General features: G+C 31.6%; 3 protein-coding genes across 5 annotated transcripts; 1 reads left to right on the top strand and 2 right to left on the bottom strand.

Moving 5' to 3' along the window:
• Window positions 1-2,212: 2,212 nt before the first annotated feature.
• On the bottom strand, window positions 2,213-6,463 carry LOC111012928 (protein GRAVITROPIC IN THE LIGHT 1). Of its 2 annotated transcripts, none has more exons than XM_022287247.2 (2): window positions 6,328-6,463; window positions 2,213-4,033 (listed from the first exon to the last, which is right to left on the bottom strand). In XM_022287247.2, the coding sequence occupies exon 2, from the start codon at window positions 4,031-4,033 to the stop codon at window positions 2,603-2,605; it is 1,431 nt and encodes a 476-aa protein (XP_022142939.1). In that variant the 5' UTR covers window positions 6,328-6,463; the 3' UTR covers window positions 2,213-2,602. The 2 variants fall into 2 exon arrangements, with proteins under 2 accessions (XP_022142939.1, XP_087975351.1); XM_088119225.1 differs by lacking the exon at window positions 6,328-6,463 and adding an exon at window positions 5,983-6,316.
• Window positions 6,464-12,746: 6,283 nt separating this feature from the next.
• LOC111012838 (uncharacterized) lies at window positions 12,747-15,807 on the bottom strand. The gene is made up of 7 exons (XM_022287112.2): window positions 15,656-15,807; window positions 15,035-15,406; window positions 14,264-14,491; window positions 13,768-14,122; window positions 13,554-13,681; window positions 13,326-13,461; window positions 12,747-13,182 (listed from the first exon to the last, which is right to left on the bottom strand). The coding sequence occupies exons 2-7, from the start codon at window positions 15,376-15,378 to the stop codon at window positions 12,943-12,945; spliced, it is 1,431 nt and encodes a 476-aa protein (XP_022142804.1). The 5' UTR covers window positions 15,379-15,406; window positions 15,656-15,807; the 3' UTR covers window positions 12,747-12,942.
• Window positions 15,808-19,860: 4,053 nt separating this feature from the next.
• LOC111012893 (uncharacterized) lies at window positions 19,861-23,936 on the top strand. 2 transcript variants are annotated; one of them, XM_022287195.2, is made up of 7 exons: window positions 19,861-20,305; window positions 20,496-20,570; window positions 20,674-20,841; window positions 21,406-21,576; window positions 22,130-22,339; window positions 22,607-22,695; window positions 22,991-23,936. In XM_022287195.2, the coding sequence occupies exons 1-7, from the start codon at window positions 20,221-20,223 to the stop codon at window positions 23,657-23,659; spliced, it is 1,467 nt and encodes a 488-aa protein (XP_022142887.1). In that variant the 5' UTR covers window positions 19,861-20,220; the 3' UTR covers window positions 23,660-23,936. The 2 variants fall into 2 exon arrangements, with proteins under 2 accessions (XP_022142887.1, XP_022142888.1); XM_022287196.2 differs by having other exon boundaries at window positions 19,862-20,305; window positions 20,496-20,567.
• The last annotated feature ends 1,228 nt before the right edge of the window (window positions 23,937-25,164 follow it).

Here is a 25,164-nt window from a genome sequence, read left to right as displayed (position 1 = left end):
GATCGTGGAGTGAGGTCCTCTACTTATGGGTGGTAATCTCGGGACCGTCGGTTACACCCGGTAATCTCGGGACCGACGGTTACACCCGATAATCACGCCGCTGACAGTAGCTCACATCGGCCCCTACCGAGCTTCCCGGTAGGTCGGACCTCGGCCAGGTTCACCTCGGCCCTCATACTTAGCATCTGTCAACGTTAGTGGTGGTGATCTCGGCGGTCCGAGCTGGGCATGACTCATGAGTCATCTTGGAGTACCAATAGGGGTTCTCCACGTGTCCAGGGTATTCTCTTCCCCAAACATACTCTTTAAATTTAAGGATGAAAATAAATATTTTTGAAGTTTTGGCAACCAAAGTCGTTATTAAAAGAAGAAAAATAGAGTATTTTAAGAATGTGCTAATTATTAAACTTGAGTCAGAAAGATGAATTAACTCTTCCAACAAATTAGATAGTTAAAAAAAATACAAAAAAACAAAAAAAATAAAAATAAAAATTGAGACTTTTTTCGTAGTACAAGTGAACATTGATGATACATGCTAGTTGAGCTACACTCCAGTTAGCTAAAAAAACTGACAAAGCTATAAAATGTATTATTATTTGCTTTTTCACATATATAAAATGTACTATTAGATTTGTTGTATTTATTTCATTTTGATTCTCAAACTTTCAAATGTTTTTAATATCAAAATTTGAAAGTATTTTATCTAGTCATCAAATTTAGTATAAAAATTTATTTCAATCATCATCTTTAATTTTCATGGCTTATTTAATGGAGCTCAAAATTTGTTGACTATAGATTGAATAGGCTCAGGCCATGGTAGATCAACAAGCCAGAGACCAATCCAATTTATCCATTATAAACTTAAAAGCTTAAGTTAAAAATTTACAAAAATTTATTGAATACTTTAATATTATCCTCTCAATGAATGTAACTCGGTGGTAAAGATCTTTACTCATTTCCACGTCAATTTTTTTAAATGATTTTAAAAACCAAAATGAAATAAAACTTTGAGATGTAAAGAAAAATAATTGCATTCTAAATTTTAAATTTATATTGCCTATCTATCATCTGCAAATTATCTGACACCAAATAAAGAAAGTATGGGGATAGGTTTGGTCTTATTTATTTTCAATTACTTTTTCCTCAGGGACCATTCTGCAAATACAATTGCACAAGCATTCTTCCTATGTAGGACCCATGCCCTTTTAAAAAAAATTTAAAATAACATAAAAATAAAAAAGTTGAGCAATCCAATGCATGCCCATAGAATTGAATATGAAGCCAATTTAATTAATTTTGCACCAAAAAGAGAAAGAAAGAAAAAGAAAGAAAAAAAATCAATCAAAGAGATATATAGGCAGAGCATCCAAAGTCAATAATTTTTTAAATATAGTACACCTATTATTATGATATTTGATTCCCTCTATTTAATTTCAACATTAGATTGAATACTTTATATATTTTCAAAATTTGTCATCATTTTAATTTAATAGTGGATATTGAGGAAAAAAAGAAAAAATAAATAACTATAAGATATCTACCTACCTCTTTTAATAAGTACTCATCAGCCATCCGACTCATCCGGTAACTTTATAAATGTCTAAAAATAGGTTGAAATTAACCTTATAAATGTCTAAAACTAGGTTTAAATTTCATTTTGGCTTCGAAAATTCAAAAAATTATTATATTTTTCAGTTCTTGAACTTTCAAAATGAATATTTTAACATTTGAATTCAATTTTAGTTTTTTTCATCATTTTGTTGTCAATTATTTGACCGATTGCAATGTGTATTAATGTAATGTCATAGATATTACGATCACATGAGTAAACTGAGATAGATATAGGGTGGGTCGATATTAGATGGTAGAATAATAGCGAGAACTAAGGTTGTTATTTAAAACAACAAAAATAATAATAATTAGGCATTTTAATTTGATCTTTAAAGTTTTAAAATTCTTTAGGCTAAGATTCAATTAGGTTCTTATAGTTTATGCCAACCTCAAAATTTATATATAGATGTAATTTTTTTCAATTTGACTAACATGAAAAAGGACAATAAAAAGAAATAGGAGAAGGTTTTCGAGCTGATAAAAGACGACTCAAGGGCAAATTTATAAGATTAAATTATATAAGAGAATCAAATTAAACTAAGTTTAATTTATAGAGATCGATCAAGGAAATGCAAATTCAAATACAAATGTTAGGGTCCTATGTACAAATTCCAATATGCATTATATTATATAAATATATACAAAGTTCCAAGAAAAAGCATTGTCTGGTAAAGATGCAAATACAGCTGGACAATCCCTCTGAATATCCCTAATATTTTAACAAAACTGAGGGAAGGAAGGAAAAAAAGTAAAAAACAAAAAGTTGTAGCTGTCCAGTTCCTGTTCTTTGACAAAGCAAAAAAACAAAAACATTTAAGGTTGTCTTGTTCCCAAACAAAGCAAAACTCAGAACAGAACAATGCATCCCAATTTGAATCTCTATTCCCAACTAACCAACACACAAACAGATTTCTACCACTTTGATTTGAAATTCTTCAAACTGAATTCTTTCTTTTTTTGTAATTTGTATTAGTGAGGGATTTGTTAGTTGTTACCTGTGTTTTGTGTGGACAGGCTGCTTTATTTGGTGATGTGAATGTTGTGATTGAGAGAGATAAACCTGTGATTGTATTACAGTTTTACCAATGTTGAAACCGGGTACGACGGTGAATGCGACTCGAAGGTCGGGTTGTGTCGAAAGGAAGAACACTTCTTCGGTTACGGTTTTCATGTAGACCTCGGCGAATCGACATCCCTTGTTTACTTGAAAGATCAACGCCTCGGGGTCGAACAAGAAGGCTAAGCAATGGAGGAGCCACACCCATCTAGCCATTTCTCCAAATGTACCAAAGAATGCAGTGTCTGGGATTTTACCTGAACTCACTGCGCTTCTTTGCCTCAGGTTCCCGAACAACGACGACTCCATTTTCGGGTGGATCAGCTGCAGATACTTCGCACGGCAGAACTTGGCGAACGTCGAGTTCGGTTTCTGCCCCAAGAACAGGAGGAGTTCTTTCGATTTTAATGATTTCGCTTCGGTGAACCTCCTCAAGTACACCTTCTTCTGCTGCTGTTGCTGTTGTTGCTGTTGCTTCTTGTTGGGGAGAGACTGAGACTCGCTCGAAAGAGCGAAGTTGGGGAAATGGAAGTTCTCGAACATTACTCGGCATACAAATGCCTCGAAAGCGAAACATTTGTGATCTTCTTTTAAGAAAACTACGTCTGGTTCGATTGCAGATGCAGCTTCTCTGATATCCCAACCAGCAGACTTCATCTCATCAATCATCAGCTGGACGAAACTTCTAACGGTTTTAACTGTATGCCGAAGAACTCGTACAAAGTGATTCGAGTTTACAGTAGAAAGCTCAAGGTTTTCGAGCACAGACAGCGGTCCGCTTTGATTCATTCTCTTCTCTAGAAGCTTATTATTACTCTTGCTTTCCTCCAACTTCTCCTTGAGAAATATGATCTCAGAGTCCTTAAGTCTCACCTGAGAGTTCAGCTTCTTAACTGAAATTTCATACATTTTCACAACACTCTTTTGCTCTGTAAGTTCTGCCAACAGCATCGCAGTTTCGGGTAGAGGATCATCCAACTGTTTCTTGACAAAACATCGTTTCAGCTCCGACAAGCTCTTCAACTCCGACACGATCGTTCGATCGGCAGCCTGAATCCCGTCGACATCAAATGGAGATTGGGCATATTGCAATTGGGCATAAGCAGCCTTAAGAGCTGTAATGTTGGCAAACAGTTTTGCAAGGAGAGCCTCCATTGCAGCTCTTTCTTGCTGATCTTCATCACTACAATCAAACGAGTCCGTGGATTGGCTATCCGCGGTCTTAACCACCACGGTCCGGTTAGCTTTCCGAATTCCATCGACCGAGGAGACTCCGGTAAGCATTCGAATGTGAAGAACTTTCGCAAAAGTTCGAGCTAGTTTGCTCTTTTTGGACGATGTAGCCAATGGTTTTACAGAATCCATCTGCAAAAGAGAGACGATCCAACGATCAAACGGGCAAAAATTCGAAATCTCTTCGAGTAAAACCGAAAGGGGGGAAGGGAAGATGGAAGAATGATGAAGGATGTTGAAGAAATGAGAGAAAAAGTGATATGCTTTTGCACTTAGACCAAGACTACCATTGATGGAGGAGGGGAGCTCTTTTTTCCCATTTGTCTTTAACCTTTAAATCTCTCTCCCTCTCTTTTTCTCTCTCTCTCTTTAGTGTCAAAAAGTAATAATAGAGCATAACATATAAGAGAGAAAGGAGATGATGATGAAGGAAAATGTTCAAAATTTCTAAATTAACAAGCATACATGAAACTCCAACTATGAAGATTTGTGATTTTTAAAGATATTAAAAACCTAAGGGAAGAAATAATATTCAGTTTATATATTGTCTTAATGAGTTTACTTTCAAAACGTTTGATCTATGTACTATTATTTTTTTTTTGTTTATTTTAGTTCTCATACCCTCAAAATTTATGTTTCCGTCGTATGTTATAGGCCGTGAAACCTTTAATACATGTTTATTGCAAAAAAATTTAATGAGAAATTTATAGCTGCATTATAAAAAAAATTTAGTGAGAACAAAATCATGATAAAATAATGACAGAAAAATGAAAGTTCCAAAATAACCCTTTTTAAGATTACCAACATCTTGAAAGTATAAAAATTAAAATAAACCAAAGTTATAAATCAAATCAAGTTGAAATTAAAAAAACCAAAATAAAATGATCAAAATGAACCTAAGGAATTTTGTTTTTTTTTTTTCAGAAATACTAAATTGGGCCCTAATCTCATGATGGGTCTCTGTTTGAAAATTGGGTTTCAGGTGTTGTTGCTTGCAAGTTGTTTGGAATTTAAATAATCCCCAATAAAAATATATATATAAAAGGAATCTTTTGTAGTGTTTTTTAGGGTTTTTTTTTTCATTATTTAGAAACCAAACTCCCATTTTGTTTGAATCGGGAAAAATAAAAAACTCGTATTTTGTTAGGTAGGCCCATAATTTAACAAATTGTCAGAAACAGAATCATTTTTCTAAAATAAAGTTTGTTTCCAAGTGTATAGTAACTTTAGTTTAATTTTATCCAAAAAAAAAAATAGTTTAATATACTAAAATAAATTTAAAAACGAAGACAACTATTATGTCATTTTTAGCCCTCTTTTAAGAGAAAATACTAAATAACTTTCAGATGTATTTTAAATAATTATTTCTTAAACAAAAAGGGCATTTTAATTTTCAGGTCCATAATAATTCCTTTTATTTATTACTATATTATCAATGTTTATGACCACAAACATTTTTAAGAACACTTTTGATTTGTCAATCAAATTTCGGAAGAAAAGAAAAACAAAACTTGGTTTCCTTTTCAAACATGTTTTTTTTTTAACAGAAAATACATATAAAACAAAGAAACTATTACACAACTTTCTAAGAAAAATCAAACTTTCATCAGTACAAATGAAATATAGTTAAAACAGGCAATGATTTATTTACTTTTTCTCAAAGAAAACCCCACAACAAAAAAGAACCCCGGTATAGAAACTAACTTCAATAAACAGAAAATAACAAAAAAAAAAGCTAATTTTTGTTAACAAAAAAAGAAAGGTCCTTTTTTTTGGCAAGACAAAAATTGGGCAAAAAAAAAAGGTTAGCAAATCGTTTAGCCATAAATAAAAGAAATCAAAAACCATGTAATTTTTCCAGAAATTTTATCAAATTCCATAACCAAAGTCCAAAAGAAATAAATTTACATATATATATTTTTAAAATTTTTTAAAAAGCAATGTAAAATCTTAAAAAGCGGACCACGAAAAATACCATGCGCCAGCACACACCCTAACAGAGCCCCCGACGTCGGTTCCAATTCGAAAACCGTGTGGATTTTTTTTTCTTGGAAAATAAAAGTGTTTAATATTCAACGTACCTCTCACTAAAATCTCACGAGAAATTCCCGCCGATCTCGCCTCAATTTCTCCTCCCCCAAACGACGCCGTGTCCCGGTGCAAAAAAAAAAAAAAACGAAGAAGAAGAAGAAGAACGAAGAAAAACAAGGCTCTGTTCAACAGAGCAGAGCAAAGCAAAGCAAATAATCCTCGAAGAAACAGTTTTAATTATTTTCTTTCGAAATTAAAATTTCATATGATCATCCAAACAAACAAACGAACGAACAAACCTACGGCTTCGGAGATTACGAAACCAGAGAAGAACAAAGAAAACAAAAAAGAAGAACCCTAGAAGAAGTCGAAAAAGGAAAAGGGAGAAGCAAAACCTGTTGGAATGCAATGTCGTCGGAGGAGAAAATCGATTGGATTTGGAGTTTGGAGATTGAGATTGAATAAATCTTCTGTGTGTTTCGATGTGTCGGGGCCGGAGTTTGGCTTTTCTGGCGCGGTTGAATCCGACACGTCGCTACGCCAAAGACAAAGACAGAGAAGAAGAAGAAGAAGAAGAAGAAGAAGAAGAAGAAGAAGGGACGGAGGTGAAAAGTCCAAGGAGGACACGGTCGACGCTAAAGTTAATGGAGATCTATTAAATAAATTTGTTTCGAAAATCATCTACAGAAAACAAAAAACAAAAAAACAAAATTAATTGGTTCAATATGATTATGGTCACATTTATTTCATTTTCATTTCTCAAACTTTTTGTTTATTGTTATTATTATTATTATTTTTTATAACGCATGGGAGTAGGACTCGAACTCATTGTCAAAACGAGCATAGTTCAATAGTAATTAACATATATCTCCAATTAAAAGGTTGCGAGTTCGATCATCCACTCCCACGTGTTATACTAAAAGAAAAAAAAAAGACTCGAACTCATTTTGGTTGAGGTATATGTCTTAATGTTCAAGTTGGTAACTTTCGTTAAATGATATTTTGGTCCATGTACTTTCGACTGATTCATTTTAGTTTTGTATTTGGTCACTTAACTTTTAAGAAGTGATTATTTTAGTCAATTTATTTCCATTTTTCATCTTATTTCTTTATATTATATTTTTAGCACGACTCAGGACGCTACTTTACTCGCAACTTCTTTTGGAATATAACTCATAAATTGTAAATATCTTTGTTGTGTATACAAAATCTGTCAATGGGGGCTAAAGTGGCAACCTTTTTAAAAACAGAGTGACCAAAATGGACGTATTGAAAGTATAAGGATTGAAATGAAAAAAAAAATTAAATTTAAAATACAATGATCAAAATAGACGTTAAAATAGTACGTAAAGCTAAACTATTTATTTTGGTATCTAAAGTTTAACACACAATTATTTTGGTTCTCATATGCATGCATCATATTTGAGTGTGCAAAATATTAAGTGGGAAAATAATAAGACCAACAAAAATAGTTATTTCTTTTAAAATTCGATAATTGAGGTGTCACTGGATAACCATTGTATTTTTTGTTTTCAATTTTTTTTAGTTACAATGGTCTCTATAATTAAGTTTTTATAAAAGAAAAGTAAAGTTTGAAAACTATATATATACATAAATAAAGTGCACCATAACTTGTTGGCAATTTATAGTATCAACATTCAAGTCATTCCTATGATCGCATGACAATTCGAATCTCCAACCTTTTATTTAAAGATATATATTTTAATTTGAGTTGTACTTAGCTTAGCAAATCGTACTAAAAATAAAAATTAATAATAATACTATTATACCATACTTTTATGCATAGAGTATAATGTAATATCTTGATTATATGCTTTCATTCCAAGAATTCTCTCTCTACCTAGAAACATAAACACTTTTGTGGGTCAAAACGAGCATAGTTCGGTGGTAATTGACATATATCTCAAACCAAGAGATTGTGAGTTCGATTCCACACCCCTACAAATTATACTAAAAAAACACTTTTGTGAAAATACTTAAAAGGTCACTTGCTCATAATTGCTTAAAGTCAAACAAGTTTAGTCGTTAAAAAAAATTAGTGAATGTGATCCTAAAAACAAAGAATAATATTTAGAATAGAAGAATAATATTTAGGTGTTTATCATATTTTCCTACAAATTTAATAAACATCTATTATTATAATTTTTAAATCTATTTTCTATCTCCCCTTTTATTTGTTCATCTCTTTGCTGTAAAATATTTTAACGATAGAAGTAAGAGATATCTCCTTATTAAAATGTATAGTCTTTTTTCTTTCTTTTTCCGGTACAATATATGAGGGAAAAGATTTAAACTCACGACTTATCTATTAAGTCAGGCTCTGTGTTTTAATTTTTAAAAAGCGGCACAAAAAAATTATTTTAAAAAAATTTGTCATTTTAAATAGCAAAATTAATTTAATTGGTAACCCAAAAAAATAAATAAGATATATATATATATATATAGAAGGTGGAAAAGACAGAAAAAGACAGATTTAGGACGTGTCTTTCCAGGAAAGTCCTTGGAGTGAAGGAAACTCCAAAAAAAACGCAACGTAGCTTATTTAGACCAATTTAGCCCTATACTTTTGTTCAAATTACGTAGCCGTTTTGGGAGAAGTCCGCGTTACAGTCGGCTGTGAGTATGGGTATTCCGGGAATTTCATACGTGATGTGAAAAGACCAGACCTTCTTTGGGCTGAATCAGACTTTTGGCAGTGTGGCCCACATGAGCTGGGGAGAAAAAGTTCCAGTGTAGGCATTAGCACGGGAGTATTTGGTATGAGTGGCTGATATGTCAAACACGTGTTTCATTCTAATAAAACATAGTCTATTAACTTAAATTTATGGAAATTTCGATAGAAATCGGTGTGGATGGATATTTTTGGAATAGAAGTAAAAAATCTATAGCAAACATTTAAATCAATTGATAAACATTTCATATTTTTAAGTAAATTAAAAATTTTTAATATTAGTTGATAATTTTTTTGCAATATTATAGAAATGTTAGATTCACACTTCATGTTGATGTTGAATTTAATAGATAAATAGAAATGTCAACATGTGACGAAAAATTTATTTCAATAAATACGAATAAAATATGCTAGATATTTTCATAAATGGTAAAGTTCGACATTAATGTAGAATGAATCTTACTAAAATAAAATAGTAAATCAAACTATAATATTGCACACTTGAATATATAGCTTCACAATACAATACGGTATTGATCATATATAAGGTACTTACTTATTTTTATTTTTTTGATATATGTGGGTGTTCGGGCCAATTTACATACACCTCGACTAATCTCACGAGGCACGTCTGAACAACATTTGGTGCTGGAAAATGTATAGGAATTATTAATTCCTAAAGTAGGTAACCATCATATGGGATTACTATCATCTAAGGTATCGATAGTTTGTCCTCCTACAAACCACCATTAAGATTAAAAGAAATAATTTAAGAACTAGTCAATCTGAGCATAATTCAGTAAATAAAATACTTATTACCAAACGTGGTTCTTGAGTTTGAATCTCCCAATTCTAAACTGTTTTACTTACGCAAGTTTAAAATATCTCTACTTTTCTAATAGTCCTAGAATAGAATCTAGTCTCATATTTCAAATGTAATATTTAAAAAGATAAACAATTAAGACATGGACATTTGTAATTTGTTTAAAAAGAAAAAAATATATATTAGTAATTTATCTGATGATGTATATTTAAAAAAAAAAAAACCAATTAATTGGAATGTATCATAAAAAGACGTGAATATAAATACAAATAATAATGATTTATGACTTAGCAAAGATGCGGGAACAACTTATTTATTAGGTTTGGATTTTCCTTTGATTTATCAAACTTCGTTATTAAGACACCGCGACAACGATTTTGTTTTAATTCTTTTTAAAATATTTTTTTTTCTCATTTTTTAAAACCATTTTAGAGTCATGGTAAAAAAATAAAACAGATTTTTGAACATTTTAAAATTAATTATAAAATAAATTTAAAACATTCGTCCATAAACCTTACTTTAAAAAAAGTTTACAAGACGAGATTGGAAGATTTCAACTCATAATCTCTTAATCAGAGATATATACCAATTATCGTCGAGTTATGCTCGTATTGACCATAATTTATTAGTTTACTTTGAATAAAGTTATAATTTGAGAATCAATAACCATTCGATATAATTATAATTTAATCAAACATATAAAAATGAGATATGGTATTTGGAAATATATGTTATAAAACAAGAAATAATTAATATTTGTATTTATAGTAGTTTCTTTTAAGTTTATTATGAATTAGGCCTGTTATAGCTTTAAAGAGAAATATGCTCTTTGTCAATTAAATTTGTATAATTAATACCACAATCAGAAGGGGGATTTCTTTCCCCTTTTCAGATTACTTTTTTCTTTTCCTCTTTTCATAAAAGACTTTATATATCTGTATTTATAGAAATATATATTTCACTTTCAACTAATGGAATTGGTTGAAATTGTATAATCAATCTTTATTATCTAGAACCAATAATGGTAATGTAAAGACTGATAAAAATTGACACTTAATTTTGATTATATTTTTTAGAGTAGAAACTAAATTATTACAATTTTAAACTATAAAAAGTAAATTACTACATATTAAAATTTAGTGATTAAATTGTTATCTATTTGAAATTACAGAAACTAAATTATTACCAACTTGAAAGCAGAGTGACTAAATCGTTACAAACTAAAGTCTAGAGACTAAATTGTCACTTAAAAGTACATAGACCAAAAGTAATTTTTAATCTATTTTATTTTACATACTAATTCAGTCCTTGTATCTTCATAATATTACAGTAAAATCTTTTAAGTTTATATGATTAATATATACAGTAGCCTCCACGAGGTTAGAGATTCAAACCTATTGTGGATAAATATAATTGTCACTTAGCAAAGCTACCATATAAGAATTTTGGCCAATTCAAATATAGCTCGACGAATAATAAAAAGACTAAAATAATGTCTCAACTAAGTAATATGAGTAAAAAAATTTGATTGGTATTTATGTTAGCCTTTTGAATTACACAAAACAAAAACATCTTATTTTACCCTCCCAATAATTAAATAAAGAAAAACAAGTTAGTTAGTTTAATTGGGTTTTCTTTTGAATTAAAAAATATATACATACAAAACAAAACATTGGGTTTAGGTGAGAAGTCTTAATCATGGAGTGTCAAGGTGATTTGGCATGCATGAATTTGATTGAACACACAATTATTAATAAAATTTGGTCATTTCAGTAATCTTAGTAATTGTTGTTTGGTTTAAAAAAAAAAAAAAGCTTTAGATTTAGATCTTGTAGGGATTTGTTTTTTTGGTGATGTTAAATATCTCTCCCATCAACAAAATACCTAATAATCAAAGTTTTAAATTCCTTAAAAGAATTCAAAATTTCATTCAAATCATTAGACTTTCACATAATAGAAAGAAGTGAATCGAAACAAATAATTATATTTTAAAAAAAAAATTACTATTCATGGTCTTAGATTTTCCAACGTAGAGGTTGACTCGAGCTAATAGGTTTGAACAATTTTGACAGCGAATAGTAATTTTGAAACTTTGCATCTTATTTTATCACACCCCAAATATATTTTTAAGATTTTAAAATTACACCGGCACTTATTTAAATAAATAAAAAAAGAGAGATATTTACATAAATAATATGATATAAATATGTGTTTTTTAAATTTAGTGAGAAGTTTTGAATTTTAGAGGAGTAACATAACAATGTAAATAAAGTACCGTAGTAAAGGTAAAATTTATGCTATGATTAAAGAAAAAAAATTGAAAAGTTGAGTTGCAACGTTTTTCAAAATATATGTTAGATATATGCTATTTAATAAATTCATTTTAGTAATGATGACTGTGAATAGTATTTAAAATATATATATATATATAATTACTTATATTTAAATATTTTTAGAATTTAAAAATAAATACTCTTTGAATGCATAACAATTAAAAAAACCACCCTAAAAATTTGCAAAGTTAGGTCGGATTGGAGCAACCTTTTATGAGAACATATTGCCCTTATTCGGGAACAAACATTTTTAATCAACTTTTTTAATTAACTAAAATAACTTTTTTAACTCGCCTTGAAACCGTGTTGAGAGTGTTTTGAACCTTTTCAAAGACACTTTTTGCAATGTGTCTAAAAATAGGTATAAAATATTAAATTATAGATCAGTATGATTATTTGGACATGATTTTAGCTTTTCTTTTTTTATAATTTAGACTTAGTATCACAATTTGACTCCTGCCTTCCATTCAAAACAGAACAGAGTTATTATCGTTAAATATATTTATGCAATAAATAATGATACTTTATATTTGACTTATTGGTTTAGGAAATCCAAGGCACGGGCTAGGGAGACGTAGAAAGTGGGGTGTTTGATAGTATCTGTTCTCACAATTGGAATGCAAGACAGAGCGAGAATCAAACCAGAAAGCTGAAAGGGAAATAGGAATGAAGAAACTCAAGAATGGAACCCAAAAAAAAGGTCAAATAAATTCAATTTGAACTTAAAACCATATAAATGGTGAAAAACAAATCCAAGGTTACAAATTGAAAAACACAAACTTTGAAGGCTACAAACATGGAAGCTTGACCGACGAACAAAGTTTCAGCTATTAGGCCTTTGTACAACTCCTTAGCTACCATATAAACTCGACTTCTTCGTTTATCTTTTAAATCTACGGTAATCTACGGTGTTGTTGTCGTGAAAACGAACATGGAAGTAGAAGCACAAAAGAAAGAGCTGGGAGATACAAAGTCTCAAGATGATGATGATATTATCTTGCCCTTAACAGTTGAAAGAAAGCTAGAGTTAAACCTGGTTCGTGGACTTTAGATCTTAAGATGTGTTAACATAAAACTCGTGAAAATCCCTAGGCACCAAAATTGACAGGGAGCTCTTTGGCACCACCAAAGTATAAATTAAACTCGCTAACTCGAAGCGAGTTTAGAAACCGAACAGACCCAGTTCACTGACTTTCTCCTTCTCAAAGGTCTCGAAGTACTGATAAATAATTGTGACTGCAAGTAGAATTCCAGTCCCGGACCCGATTGCTCCCATGAAATCAGCCAACACGGTCAGCGCACCAATGCACATTCCTCCGAATGCTGCAGCTGTGGGTATGTAACGGTTCAACTCCTTCTGTAGGTTAGATTCACGGTGCCCAGGCATAACCATTTGTTGTTCCTGCAAATCAAAACAGAGCGTTGGAAATCCAAGAATCACTCTTTGGGAGAAAAAACTTCTTCAATTGTTAAATTACAGGCAGACTTTTCTTTTCAAGTTTATTTTGTTCTAAAAGAAAGCACACAGGATTGAGTGGATCATACCTTCAGCTGCTTGGCTACGTCTCTGGCAGAGGATCCAGAAACTTCAATCCAAGTTTTTGAGAAGAGTGCACATGCTGATAACATGAAAACAAGGTAGAACAGAGCATGGAAAGGATTGGCCGCCATATCAGCCAAGCTGCAAGAAGAAACACAATCTATTACTAAAAAGAACACACAGGCACCAAAGATTAAATTCGTTTCTTCTGTTTTTTTGGCTAAAAATATTACCTTGATGGTGGGGTAATGTAATAAGCAAGGCCGCCAACAGGGATGGATTGACCATTTGAGTACTCAGACTCCTTCCATATGCCCAAAAGGTTCACCAAAAAGTTCCCACTGTACTTCCTGTACAGCAACTACAAATACAATTGCATGCAATGGGTTAGGAGGTATTGACACAAGTATATCTCAGTCGTGCATAAAAGAAGATAAGTCAATTCACCTGAGAGATGAAGTAAAGGTTAGATACAAGGGCAGAGTGTAGGATAATTGGCATGTTGGAGGTGTAGAAAAGCTTAATTGGATAAGAACCCTGTTGTCCACGGGAATTCTTTGACCTCACAGGCAGCACCACACGGAACCCTTGGAAGTATACCACAATCAAGAAGATCAAGACTGTAGCAAGCAGATTCGTCACGTTTGGAAGATTCTGCCGATAGAATGCTTCCCGCAATGCCCGAACCTTGTCTGTTCGGGTAATCAGAAGATGGAATAATGCAATGACAGCTCCTTCAAATTCAGCTCCTCTTCCACTGTTAATGGTGGTCGGACTAAATGCCTTCCAGATAATGTTTTCACTGGAAAATGCAGACAATATTAACAGTCCCTCAATGACAATGTGAACAGAGAAAGAAAAGGACACTAAAGGACAATGTTCACAAGTTCCAGTCAAAAAATAAAAATTTTCCACACAAGAAAGGTAAGGTAAGTAAACTTACCACATATTGGTTGCTATGAAGAGGGAAATTCCAGATCCTAAACCATATCCTTTCTGAAGAAGCTCATCCAAGCATATGACAACAATACCAGCAAAGCAGAGTTGAACAATTATAAGAATAGCATTTCCAACACCAAGTTGACTAACGCTACCATACATTCCCGAGAGAACATAAGCAACTGCCTCACCGACAGCTATCAGGATGCCCAACAATTTCTGTGCACCATTTCTTGAAGAAGATAATAATAGAAATATGTTATATTACAATGCAAAGGTGAATGTAGATTCATACAAGAAATCATATTAGCAGCCTGGTTCCTCAAACCTCAACTAGAAAAGATATACTGCACAAGATCAATGCATTCACAATCAGCTAGAACAACAACATTAGGAAAAATGAAATCCTACAAACATTAGGAAAACAATAGAAAACCAAAGAACTTAACCATGCTTCATCTTGTCATTATTCACCAATACATGAAACTTACAGAAAATAAAATATAGCATGCATCCCAACCTCAACTGCAAACGAAGGCTTGGTAAACAAATTTCTCTTCAAACCAAGCATTCAATTGTGGTTTTAAAAACTTAAACAAAAACAGATTTGGAAAATGCAAGCAACCAAGTTTCTTTAACAATAACGGAAAACTAGTGTGGTAAGTCCTTTTCAACCATATTGAATAAGTTATCCATCAACGGACATAATTAGCACCAATCATGGTAAATTGAACATCTAAATAAACGGCAGAAATATATATAAACATGCACTTACAATAAAGCACGGTCCTCCCGCACATTGTTGTCGACTTCAATAATCTTGGAGCCAACCAGGAGTTGCATCACCATACCAGATGTGACGATCGGGGTGATCCCAAGCTCCATGACGGTACCACGATTGGAAGCGAGAATCACACGCATCCAGTAAAACGGATCTGCGCCCGTGGTGGAGTGAATCCCATACAGAGGAAGCTGGCTGCATACCAAGAAGATGAAGAGCGCGATAACAGTATAAATGACCTTCTCTCTGAATGGAATTTTCCGATCGGCACTCTGCACCTCGGGGAGAAACGAAAGGAACGGTCTGACCAGATGAAGGACTCTAAATCCACCTCCCATCTTCGTTCAACCAAATCAATTATCAACGCTGCAACACACAAAAACAAAAAAACAAAACCAAAATTCAACAGATCTACACGCGATAGATAAACAACCCCCGATTTCCACCGATTCCTATAACAAAATTGATCGCAGATCGAACATTTGAGAAAAATTGAGGAAACCCTAATCGCGGATATGTGCAAGCAATTAAATTAGCACATACGAATTGAGAGATACAGATCTAGAAATTGAGAGAAATTGACATGAACGGAGAGCGGAGATTTAGAAGGAGAACCTGCCGGGGCAAGAGGAGTCAAAACTGGAAGGAAAATCGCGAGGATTGCAAATGGAGCAGAGACGAGAGATCTGTTTATAAGGCAGCCGCCTTCTCTGAATCCGTTTGGGATTTGGAAATTGAAATTTTCAGAGACGGAGAGCGGAGCCCTTTAAAGCTGACTTCGGCCCAACTTTCAACCCAATTTGGGCCGCCTTAGCCCACGGTATAAATATTTTACTCTTTTTATTCGATTTTTTTTAAATCAAAATAGTTTTTTTTTCCCTTCATTATCCCCTACTAGGATTTTGATTTTCTTTTCTTTATGGTTACATAATTTTATTTTCTTAGACCTTGATATGTGATGTTTGAGTAATACTATGAACATTACATTATGAATTATAAGAAAGAGACTCAAATCTATAACCGATAGGAGAGACATTAAACTTATAAGAAACAAAGCTTAAAAAAGAACATATCCTAAAAATGTAAAATCAAAATATAAATTTAGTACGCAGGACCCTTCAACGATATCCATTATATAGATGGAAATGAAAATTGCATAAGTTCAGACATTCCAAAATTCCAGACCTGGTTAAGTCGATGTTATTAATTTAATGTTATAATCTATTCATGTAAAATGATGATAATCAAAGTAAATTAGAGAAATTTAATAAATAAGGTATGAGGCGTTATTAGTTTTTTAAAAAATAAATGTTATTAAATTTCATGACTTTTTTACATTTTTGTTGATTTTATCCAACGTAATATGTGATAATTATTTGTCACAGTAAAGAAAAAAAAAACACGTCAATTATTAATAGTTAAAAAATTTATCACACCCTACTTACAATAATATAAAACATAGGGACAATTGTATGACAATAAATTTATTTGAGTTTTTAAACCATTAAAATAATTTTAATGAAAGGTAAAAATTGAATATGGAGTGTGAGATATATTAAAGGCTTATTCGAGCGAGTTAATTATGTAAATAATAAAAAAAACATAAATGATAATTTGAGTAAGAAATTTGGATGGATGGAGAATAGTACGAAAAATAATGAAATTAAGATTAAGAGAAAGAGTTTTTAAGAGAGATAAAAAGTAGAATTTATAAAGGTGCAGAGAAAGTATTTGAGAAGAGAATAAGAAAAAAAAAAAAGAGAGATAAATTAAGGGGTAGTTGGGGGAGGGAGAGAAATTTGTAATTAAATGAAAAAATCGTCGCTAAAATTCATTAAATTAATATGACAAAATAGGGGGTAAAAATTTATTTATATTGTGTCTTTATATATGCTATAGATATGTGTAAATTTGTTTTAAAATTTTGAAAATATGGATTAAAATAATCCTAAATTGAAAGTATGAGACTAAAACGAACCTTTATACTGGATCAAGTAAATGAAACGGAAAGTTTAAGAACCAAGAAATTATTTCAACATTTTAAAATATTATAAATTGTCTCAAATTACAACACTACTAATTATTTGGATTTTATTTTATTGACTCGTCATACTGTACTACGATTTCATTTTTTAGTTGTCTGATGTACCGTGTCCAATATTCTCTAATGAGTCATTCTCAATTTGATATCTTTTAACATATTTTACCCTTAGTCTAGTAAAATCTTTTAATCAAGTAATTTTGTAAAAAAAATTGTTAAAAGTTGTAAACAAAAATTTATATTCTAACTCGTCCAAAATCAAACCCAAACGTCAATGAAATTCATGCTTATGTGTCTAAATATGTTCATATAATGATGATTTAACGAGACATTAGCTTTTTCAATTTGAACATAGAAGAACTGATATAATAATGATTTAATGAGACATTAACTTTTTCAATTTGGACCTAGAAAAAGGTTAGGACTTAATTTATAATTTTCAATACATTAACATTATAATCGAGAATTTTGAAGATTAAATACTATATTGAAAATGACTTAAAATAATTAATTTATTTGGTACCTTGTCAATAATCAAAGCGAGCATAATTGAGCGGTTGTTGTCATACATTTTCAATCAAGAGATTGTGAGTCTGATCTCCCACCCATACATTGTACTAAAAAAACCTTGTAAATAAATATATTATATAATACATATCCAATATATTTGTTCACGAATTTATAAATATTTCTATTAAACAATAAATATAAACTTAGCGATGTAATGTCAAATATAAACTTGATATTTAAAAACAATTACCAGATAAAATGACGATGTAATGTCAAATTACACTCGTTGATTACTATTTTTTTTTTTTTTTTAGAAAGTACTAGTTAGTTAAGTTGAAAATATTTTATAATACAATTTTGATAAAATAGATATGAAATCTCCCGTAAAATAAAAAATCTAATCATTCCATATGCTTAGAAGTAGTATTAGTCGACTCACAAGTCACAATTGATTGTTGTTATTCAAAATTGACCTATTAAAACATCAGTGCATTAGCATCCCATAAAAATTAATATTTCTCAAATTTAAATATCGTCAATTTTTAAATTAGTGATTCTGTGGACTTAATAAAAAAATCCAATATACGAGAGATAAAATTTAAAGTCTTTTAAAAAATAGGGACCAAATTAAAAAAAAAAAAAACTAAATTATATGTTTAGTCTAGTTCTATTTCATGCAAAGATTAGGTACTAAAATACATAACATATGGAAGTTGAGGTATTATAGCAAAATATTTGATTATTATATTGCATATTTACATTTTTTTAATTGTATTATCCAATTAGATCCTTATACACCGGGTAAAATTTCAATTTAGCCCATATGAGTTTAAGAGTCCATTTAGTAATGTTTTCGTTTCTAATTTCTTAAGAAATTTAAGCATTTTGCAACTAACTATGTTTATCTTATTTCTCATTTGTTTTGTAACATTCCCAAAATTGTATAGAAATTTTGGAAACAACCAAAACAAGTTTCTTCTCGTTCCTCTTTCCAATTTTGTTCCGAAACATAAATAAAAAATTCGTTGATCATAGTTGAATTTATTGATGTTTGGGCCATACTATTCATTTTTCTTTATTAAAAATGAAGAAACAGGAACGTTATCAAAGGGACCCTAAAAGTTTCGATTCCAATAATATTAAAATTTCAATTTGATTTATATCATTTGGTCAAATATCATGAATGGTTTTTACCATTATCATTTTGGATACATTATATATATATATATATATATATATATATATATATATATATATATATTTTTTTTTTGTTTACCTGATAATTGGCTTGTGTTTTCCCTTTGATTGATTGCGTCAGTATTTAGCCAATTATATTAGAGAAATTTAATGGATAACAAAAATCTTTTATTGTTTTCAAAATTTTTAAATATAACAAACATTTTCACTTATATTAATAGTAGTATATCAGATATTCATATTAGTAGTATAGCAAACAATCATATAGGTAGTTATATCACATATACTAATATTAGTAGTACATCATATATATATTACAAATATATCAGACACTCATATTAATAATATATCAGATTTATATTACATACATATATCAGTAGTCAAATATATTATAGATATATATTATTTAAGTAGAGTCGTTGTTAATTACTATATTTGAAAAAAATAAATTTGGTTGTTATTTTGTTAACTTTTTTTTTGATATATTTATAACTGTCCCATTATATTATAATTATTTTAAAATAGTTAGCTGTATAAGTATTATAGTTTAGTTTGACTAAAAAGGAAGACAAAACGAGTGAATTTTTTTAACATGGTTTAAGAAGAACTTGGAGCTTAACCAAAATTACATGGCCAATTTTTTTATTATTTATTTTTAACTATAGTACCAAATTGAAATGAAGTCTAGTTAGAAATTTTTAAAACTATAATAACAAAATTAAAATTAAGTTTAAACTATATAAAAACTAAAATCGTAATAACAATGATAAAGATTTAAACTTCTTATATTTAAAGAGATTATTAATACCTCGAACGTTAGCCAGTATTCAGCATAGTCACTACAATGAAGTCTATGGTGTTGGCGCAGTGGTGAATGCAGTTAATAATTTAAAGTACCTTACTTCTTTTTTAAAGTTGATTTTTCAAATTTTCTACCAAAGATCATACAAATATGGTTTCGATAACAATCCTAACCAGGAATCTTTGAGTGAAAAAAAAGAAAAAGAAATAAAAATGACAAATTTATTTACATTTTCGAAAATCCGTGGCTGGCTTTCCTCCGAGAAAGTAAGGCTAAGGAGGGAAAAAGTGGAAATCAGAAAGGAGGGTGAAGAAGGGAAAAGAAAAGGGAAAAAGAAGAGGAAAAAGAAAGTGGGAAAAGGAAAATAATCACCACGAACTCAGATTTCAATTTCTACCAGACCCATCACTGATGAATCTTCTGTTTGTTTCTGCAGCCGAAAGAGTATAGTAGAGATAACCCCATTTTGCAATTTTGTCAATTAACACTCCATTGCTTCAGATTCTCTCCCTTCCAGTACCCGTCTCCAGAAAAATGGCAGAAATCGGTTTCTGCTTTGATTACTGAGCCGAAACTTCCGAGATCTCTATCTATCTCTCTCATCACTTGCCTCAATCTGTCGATTGTGCAATGAAGAACTCGTTTACATTTGTCACTTCCATAACAGTCGCACTCGTTTTCACTCTCCAAATCCAAGTTCATGCTACTCCTGCAGGTGAGTACCTTCTTTCATCGTCTTCATTTTCGATCTGTTTGGCTGATGGGTCTGCTCAAATTAGCTTATTCCTTCACTAATTGTGCACAAAATGTGTTCACATGCCTACACTGCCAGTTTTCTGCTCTCTTTTAAGAGTGATTTGGCTATTTTTGATGTGGGAATTTTTTGTTTTCTTTTTGTTTCTCAGGACCATTGATAAAACACTTGTCTTCTCTTGTGAAATGGACCAGGTCTTCTTATAACAAAGCCCCCCCATCAGGTGGTTGTGAAAGAACTATTTGAGTCTGTTTGGTACTCACTGGTTGTATTTGTTTGTTGTGGATATCAAATTTCCTTTTCATGTGATGTAAGCTTCTGTTTGGCAGATGGGAATGTCTTGCAATTTGAGAATGGGTACTTGGTTGAGACAGTGGTGGAGGGAAATGAGATTGGAGTTCTCCCACATAAGATCCATGTCTCGAAGGAGGGCGAACTTTTCGTCGTTGATTCGGTTAATAGCAATATTGTGAAGATTACCCCTCCATTATCCAAATGTACGACCTCGTTCCCATAAATTTTTCTCCATTTGTAATCGTTTGTATTGAATATGGTAACCTAGATTTGAACTAGCAGCATATTAGTGTTCAGCTCGACTCGAAGGAGGGTGAACTTTTCGTCAATGCTTCAGTTAATAGCAATATTGTGAACATTACCCCTCCATTTTCCAAATGTACAATGCGGTTTATCTCATCATTACCATAATCTTTTCTTTCTCCATACATAATCCTTTGTATAAAAAATGGTCGGCTATATTTTAACTTGCAGCATTAAGTGTTGAGAGTTGTCCCTTGCCTGATTCATAATGTTCAAACAGAATTCATCACGATAAGATGCTATCTAATACAACTCGGTTTAGTTTCTTGTTACAGGAGTTTCGATTTAATGCCAAAAGAATACGTTATTTGTTCTTTTATCTGAAAAAGTAAAAAGTGAAAGGTTATGTGTGTGGTGGTGGTTCCTTTCTGTTGATTCTAAATCTTTGGTTTTTTTTTTTTCATTAATGAGTTGCAATCTTCATTCCATTTTTCTGCTTCTGTTGTTGTAATTTGTCTTCACAGATACTAGAGCAAGACTGGTTGCTGGATCATTTCAAAGCCACACGGGACATGTCGATGGAAAACCAAATGATGCTCGTTTTAATCATCCAAAAGGTGTAACCATGGATGATAAAGGGAACGTGTATGTTGCTGATATCTCGAATTTGGCCATCAGAAAGATCGGAGATGCTGGTAGTAGATGCATGTTCCTTTTGATTTATTAGATAATAGTTTAAGTTATAAATTTAGTTCAAGAACTCTGAACGTTGTCTATTTAGTCTTGAAATTTTAGAGAGCTTCAATTACGTCCTTGGATTTTAGATGATACTTTTATTTAGTCTTTATCGTTAATTCCGTTACCAGAAGGCTAATGTGACATGTCTATTAGATAAATTTTGGTTGAGTCGACGAGATGTGGTAGACAGTTTAATAAGCTCGCATGCCACGTTAGCATTTCATGAACAGTTTTAGTGACAATTACTAAATAGAAGTATAATCCAATGTAAATCGATAAAATGCTCAAAGTTCAAAAATAAATTTAAAAGTTAATCTAAATAATAAATGAACCTGTTATTGTATAGATTAATTTTGTGACTCATAAGGACTTGTTATCTTTTGGGATTGGTGTTGAATGTTCTACATTTTAATGGCTCACAATACTTGATTTGAAGAATTTAAGAGAAAATTTTATGTGTGATTCGTGGTTATATATAAAGGAGCATATTATAATAAAATTCTTTTGTAGGTGTGACGACCATTGCCGGGGGAAAGTCAAATGTTGCAGGCTACAGAGATGGACCCGGCGAAGATGCCAAGTTCTCGAACGATTTTGATGTAATGTATATCCGCCCTACTTGTTCCTTGTTAGTTATTGATCGAGGAAATGCTGCGATTCGGCAAATATCTCTCAATCAGGAGGACTGTGAATATCAAGACAGTTCAATTTCCAATAGTGGTATGGAACATCTCCCTTGTGTTGTGTTTCTTTCATTTCTGAAGCATCACTTTTTCTGCTGACAGTCCAATTTCAAACACTGGTATGTTAAAACCATGCGTAAATTTTAAATAAGGATGCCGTTTATTGCTTCGTCTTTTGTTAATCACGATAACGAATATCGTCTCTCCGCTGATGTTTGGTGTCTTGGTTGTGGATCTGTGATAAACAAACAATGTTACTATGAAGGGTATTCAGTTCCTTACTGTCTTTTACTTTTGTCCCCAGATGTTCTTATGATTGTCGGTGCTGTTTTGGCGGGATACGCAACATATATGCTTCAACATGGCTTCGGAACGTCGAACGTGTCTCAGACAGTAAGTTTTCATTTAATCTATTTACTGTTTAACTGGTTTGCTAGAAAGTTTAGAATACCATAATTGTTCCATCACCATACGCAGAGATTGCTCGAACAAGTATAAAATGATTTCACTATTTGTAGCACTTGGAGATGAAGTTTTTGGAAACAGAAAACTAATAACAAAATGGGTATCAAGCGGGTTATGAAAACTCGAGTCATTTTCCTTCGAGTTCAACCAAGAACTCCTTGATTATACTTCCGAATTTGTACCATTTGCTTGGCCTTATGAATTGTGGTCTTGTTTGGTGCAGTATTCTCCTTCAGAAACTGAGTTTAAAGAAAAACCAAACAAGGAAGAATCGATGCCGGTTATGGATGGTATTAAGGAGGAACCGGGATGGCCGTCTTTTGGACAGCTTGTCGTTGATCTGTCCAAACTGGCTCTTGAATCTGTGGCTAGCATTTTCCTTTCTGTTGTTTCCACCCGCTTCAGAGCTCGTAACACACGAAAAGGCCTGACCCCATTGAAAGATTCTCTCAGGATGCCCGAAGACGAACCCAAACCCAAACGGCCATCTGTTCAAATGCAAAGAACTCCTGTCCCTCTGACTGAAACGAGACAATCTCAATCTAATATAGCCAATGCAAGTGTTAACTTTCCTGAAGTGATGAAGCCTCCAAAGCTCAAATCAAGTAGTTTCAAAGATCCCTCACTGCAAAGCAAGCACCGATCCTCAAAACGTCAAGAATATGCCGATTTTTACGGTTCAGGTGAGATGCCTCCTCCTTATAGCAGGTCCAAGAGCCAAAAGGAAAGACCACGACACCGCCAGCGCGAGAAAAGTGCAGAGATCAGTTACGGAGCTGTAGGATCCGAGCCGAGGCCTGTGGAGATGAAGCCAGTCGATTACGACAATTCAAAGTATGAACACTACAATATCAGGAATCAGTACGGATCAAATACTTCTTTTGGATTCTAATTACCAGGAATCTTTCAACTCCTCTCCAGTCCGCATGATTTCGACCCTGACTTGGACAGGGACTCGCCATTGCAAGCAACTCAAAATGAGCTCGGATATCGCCAGATATCGATGTATTATTCTTTGTTCCTGTAAGATTTCGTAACTCGAAGTATTTGTAAGTTCATCTGTGTTCAACTTAGCTCACACAAGTTATAGAATGATCATTTTGTTAGGAAGATATATGAGGTATTCATATACAAATGCTTATTTATGTTAATTTCATCTGCTTTCAGAAGCCTCAACTTTTCAAAACTCTGGAGAAAAAAAAAGTATATATAAAAGTTGAATGTAAGGTGATAAAGCTTCCTCTTTTTTTTTTTTTTTTTTTCTCTCTTTGTTCTTGTTCTTGTTTTATTTGTTTGATTTTCTTGACATGAGAATCTTAGTATTATTTGTTATTTCCTATGTTATAGATGTGTGACCTGAATTTTTGGTAAGAAAATCTAGTATTCGAGCTAAATATATATTTTTATCTCTAACGTTTGGATTCTTTTCAACCCAACATCTTTTAAAAGTTTCAATTCAATCCCTAATGTATTAAAGTTTTTTGATTAAGTCTTCACGATTACTAAATATCAAAATAATGATGATATATGGATTAAAAACAGTAATTTTTTATGAGGTTGATGTTTAGTAGTATACAATCAAGTAAGTTAATACATTTAAGTCGTATAAAATAAATAAGTTTTTTAAATTTGATTTTATAAGCTAGTTTTACGTCTCTGTCATTAAATGAAACTGTAGTTACTCTTAACTAAGTTTCTTTTGATATTACATAAAATTGTTCATTGATTTTAAAGTTTTTGTAATAATAAAGATTTATCGAAAAAGATTATTTACTTCAAATATTGTAATACTTGTACTTAAAAAATGTTTTATCTTTTGGAAATTGAAGTTTTGATCTACGAACTTCGACACTTAATTTGATCTTAATTTTTAAATTTTTCAATGCTGTAAAAATTATTTTAGGCAAATATATATACGCTTTTATAAATTATTTAATAGAAATTTGATGTTTGAAGTCACACGTGGTGTTTTGGAAGTAAAACATAATTTTTATCCCTACATTTTTGTTATTTATTTTGCTTTGTTTATAAAATTTTCAAAGTTTATATTTTAAGCTTTAAATTTTGCTAAAAAATTATTTATTATTGCCAAGACGAGCATAACTTAGCAGTGATTGACATATACCTCTCGAAAGATTGGGCATAAAGGAGATCCTCTCATTCGAAGGATTCAAATTTATAGTCATCAGAAGATTCAAAAGCATTCACAAACATTCCAAATTATTCATAAGCAACGAGACGAAGATTTGATCAAGTTGCAAGTTGGAGAACTTCATTTACTACAAGCCAAAGACTTCATCAAACTACATAACCGAAGAACTTCATCAAGCGACAAGTCAAAGACTCCATCGACCTGCATAGTCAAAGAACTTTATCAAATGTGCAACGTGAAGAACT

The sequence above is a fragment of the Momordica charantia genome, assembly GCF_013281855.1.
Source record: "Momordica charantia cultivar OHB3-1 chromosome 10 unlocalized genomic scaffold, Mcharantia_2.0 BLBB01000010.1, whole genome shotgun sequence".
NCBI classification, from domain to species: domain Eukaryota; kingdom Viridiplantae; phylum Streptophyta; class Magnoliopsida; order Cucurbitales; family Cucurbitaceae; genus Momordica; species Momordica charantia.
Note: the sequence above shows the minus strand (reverse complement) of the source record. Positions and strands in the feature narration are given on the sequence as shown.

What these genes read in the sequence shown, in the direction of transcription:
- LOC111012928 (XM_022287247.2), bottom strand. Translation starts at nt 4,033, where the DNA reads ATGGATTCTGTAAAACCATTGGCTACATCGTCCAAAAAGAGCAAACTA.
- LOC111012838 (XM_022287112.2), bottom strand. Translation starts at nt 15,378, where the DNA reads ATGGGAGGTGGATTTAGAGTCCTTCATCTGGTCAGACCGTTCCTTTCG. An exon ending in CGGGAGGACCGTGCTTTATT is followed by an intron (nt 14,492 to 15,034) that starts GTAAGTGCATGT and finishes ATCTTCTTCAAG; the next exon opens with AAATGGTGCACAGAAATTGT. An exon ending in TACATTACCCCACCATCAAG is followed by an intron (nt 13,462 to 13,553) that starts GTAATATTTTTA and finishes TTCTTCTTGCAG; the next exon opens with CTTGGCTGATATGGCGGCCA.
- LOC111012893 (XM_022287195.2), top strand. Translation starts at nt 20,221, where the DNA reads ATGAAGAACTCGTTTACATTTGTCACTTCCATAACAGTCGCACTCGTT. An exon ending in CAGTTCAATTTCCAATAGTG is followed by an intron (nt 22,340 to 22,606) that starts GTATGGAACATC and finishes TTTTGTCCCCAG; the next exon opens with ATGTTCTTATGATTGTCGGT. An exon ending in CGTCGAACGTGTCTCAGACA is followed by an intron (nt 22,696 to 22,990) that starts GTAAGTTTTCAT and finishes TGTTTGGTGCAG; the next exon opens with TATTCTCCTTCAGAAACTGA.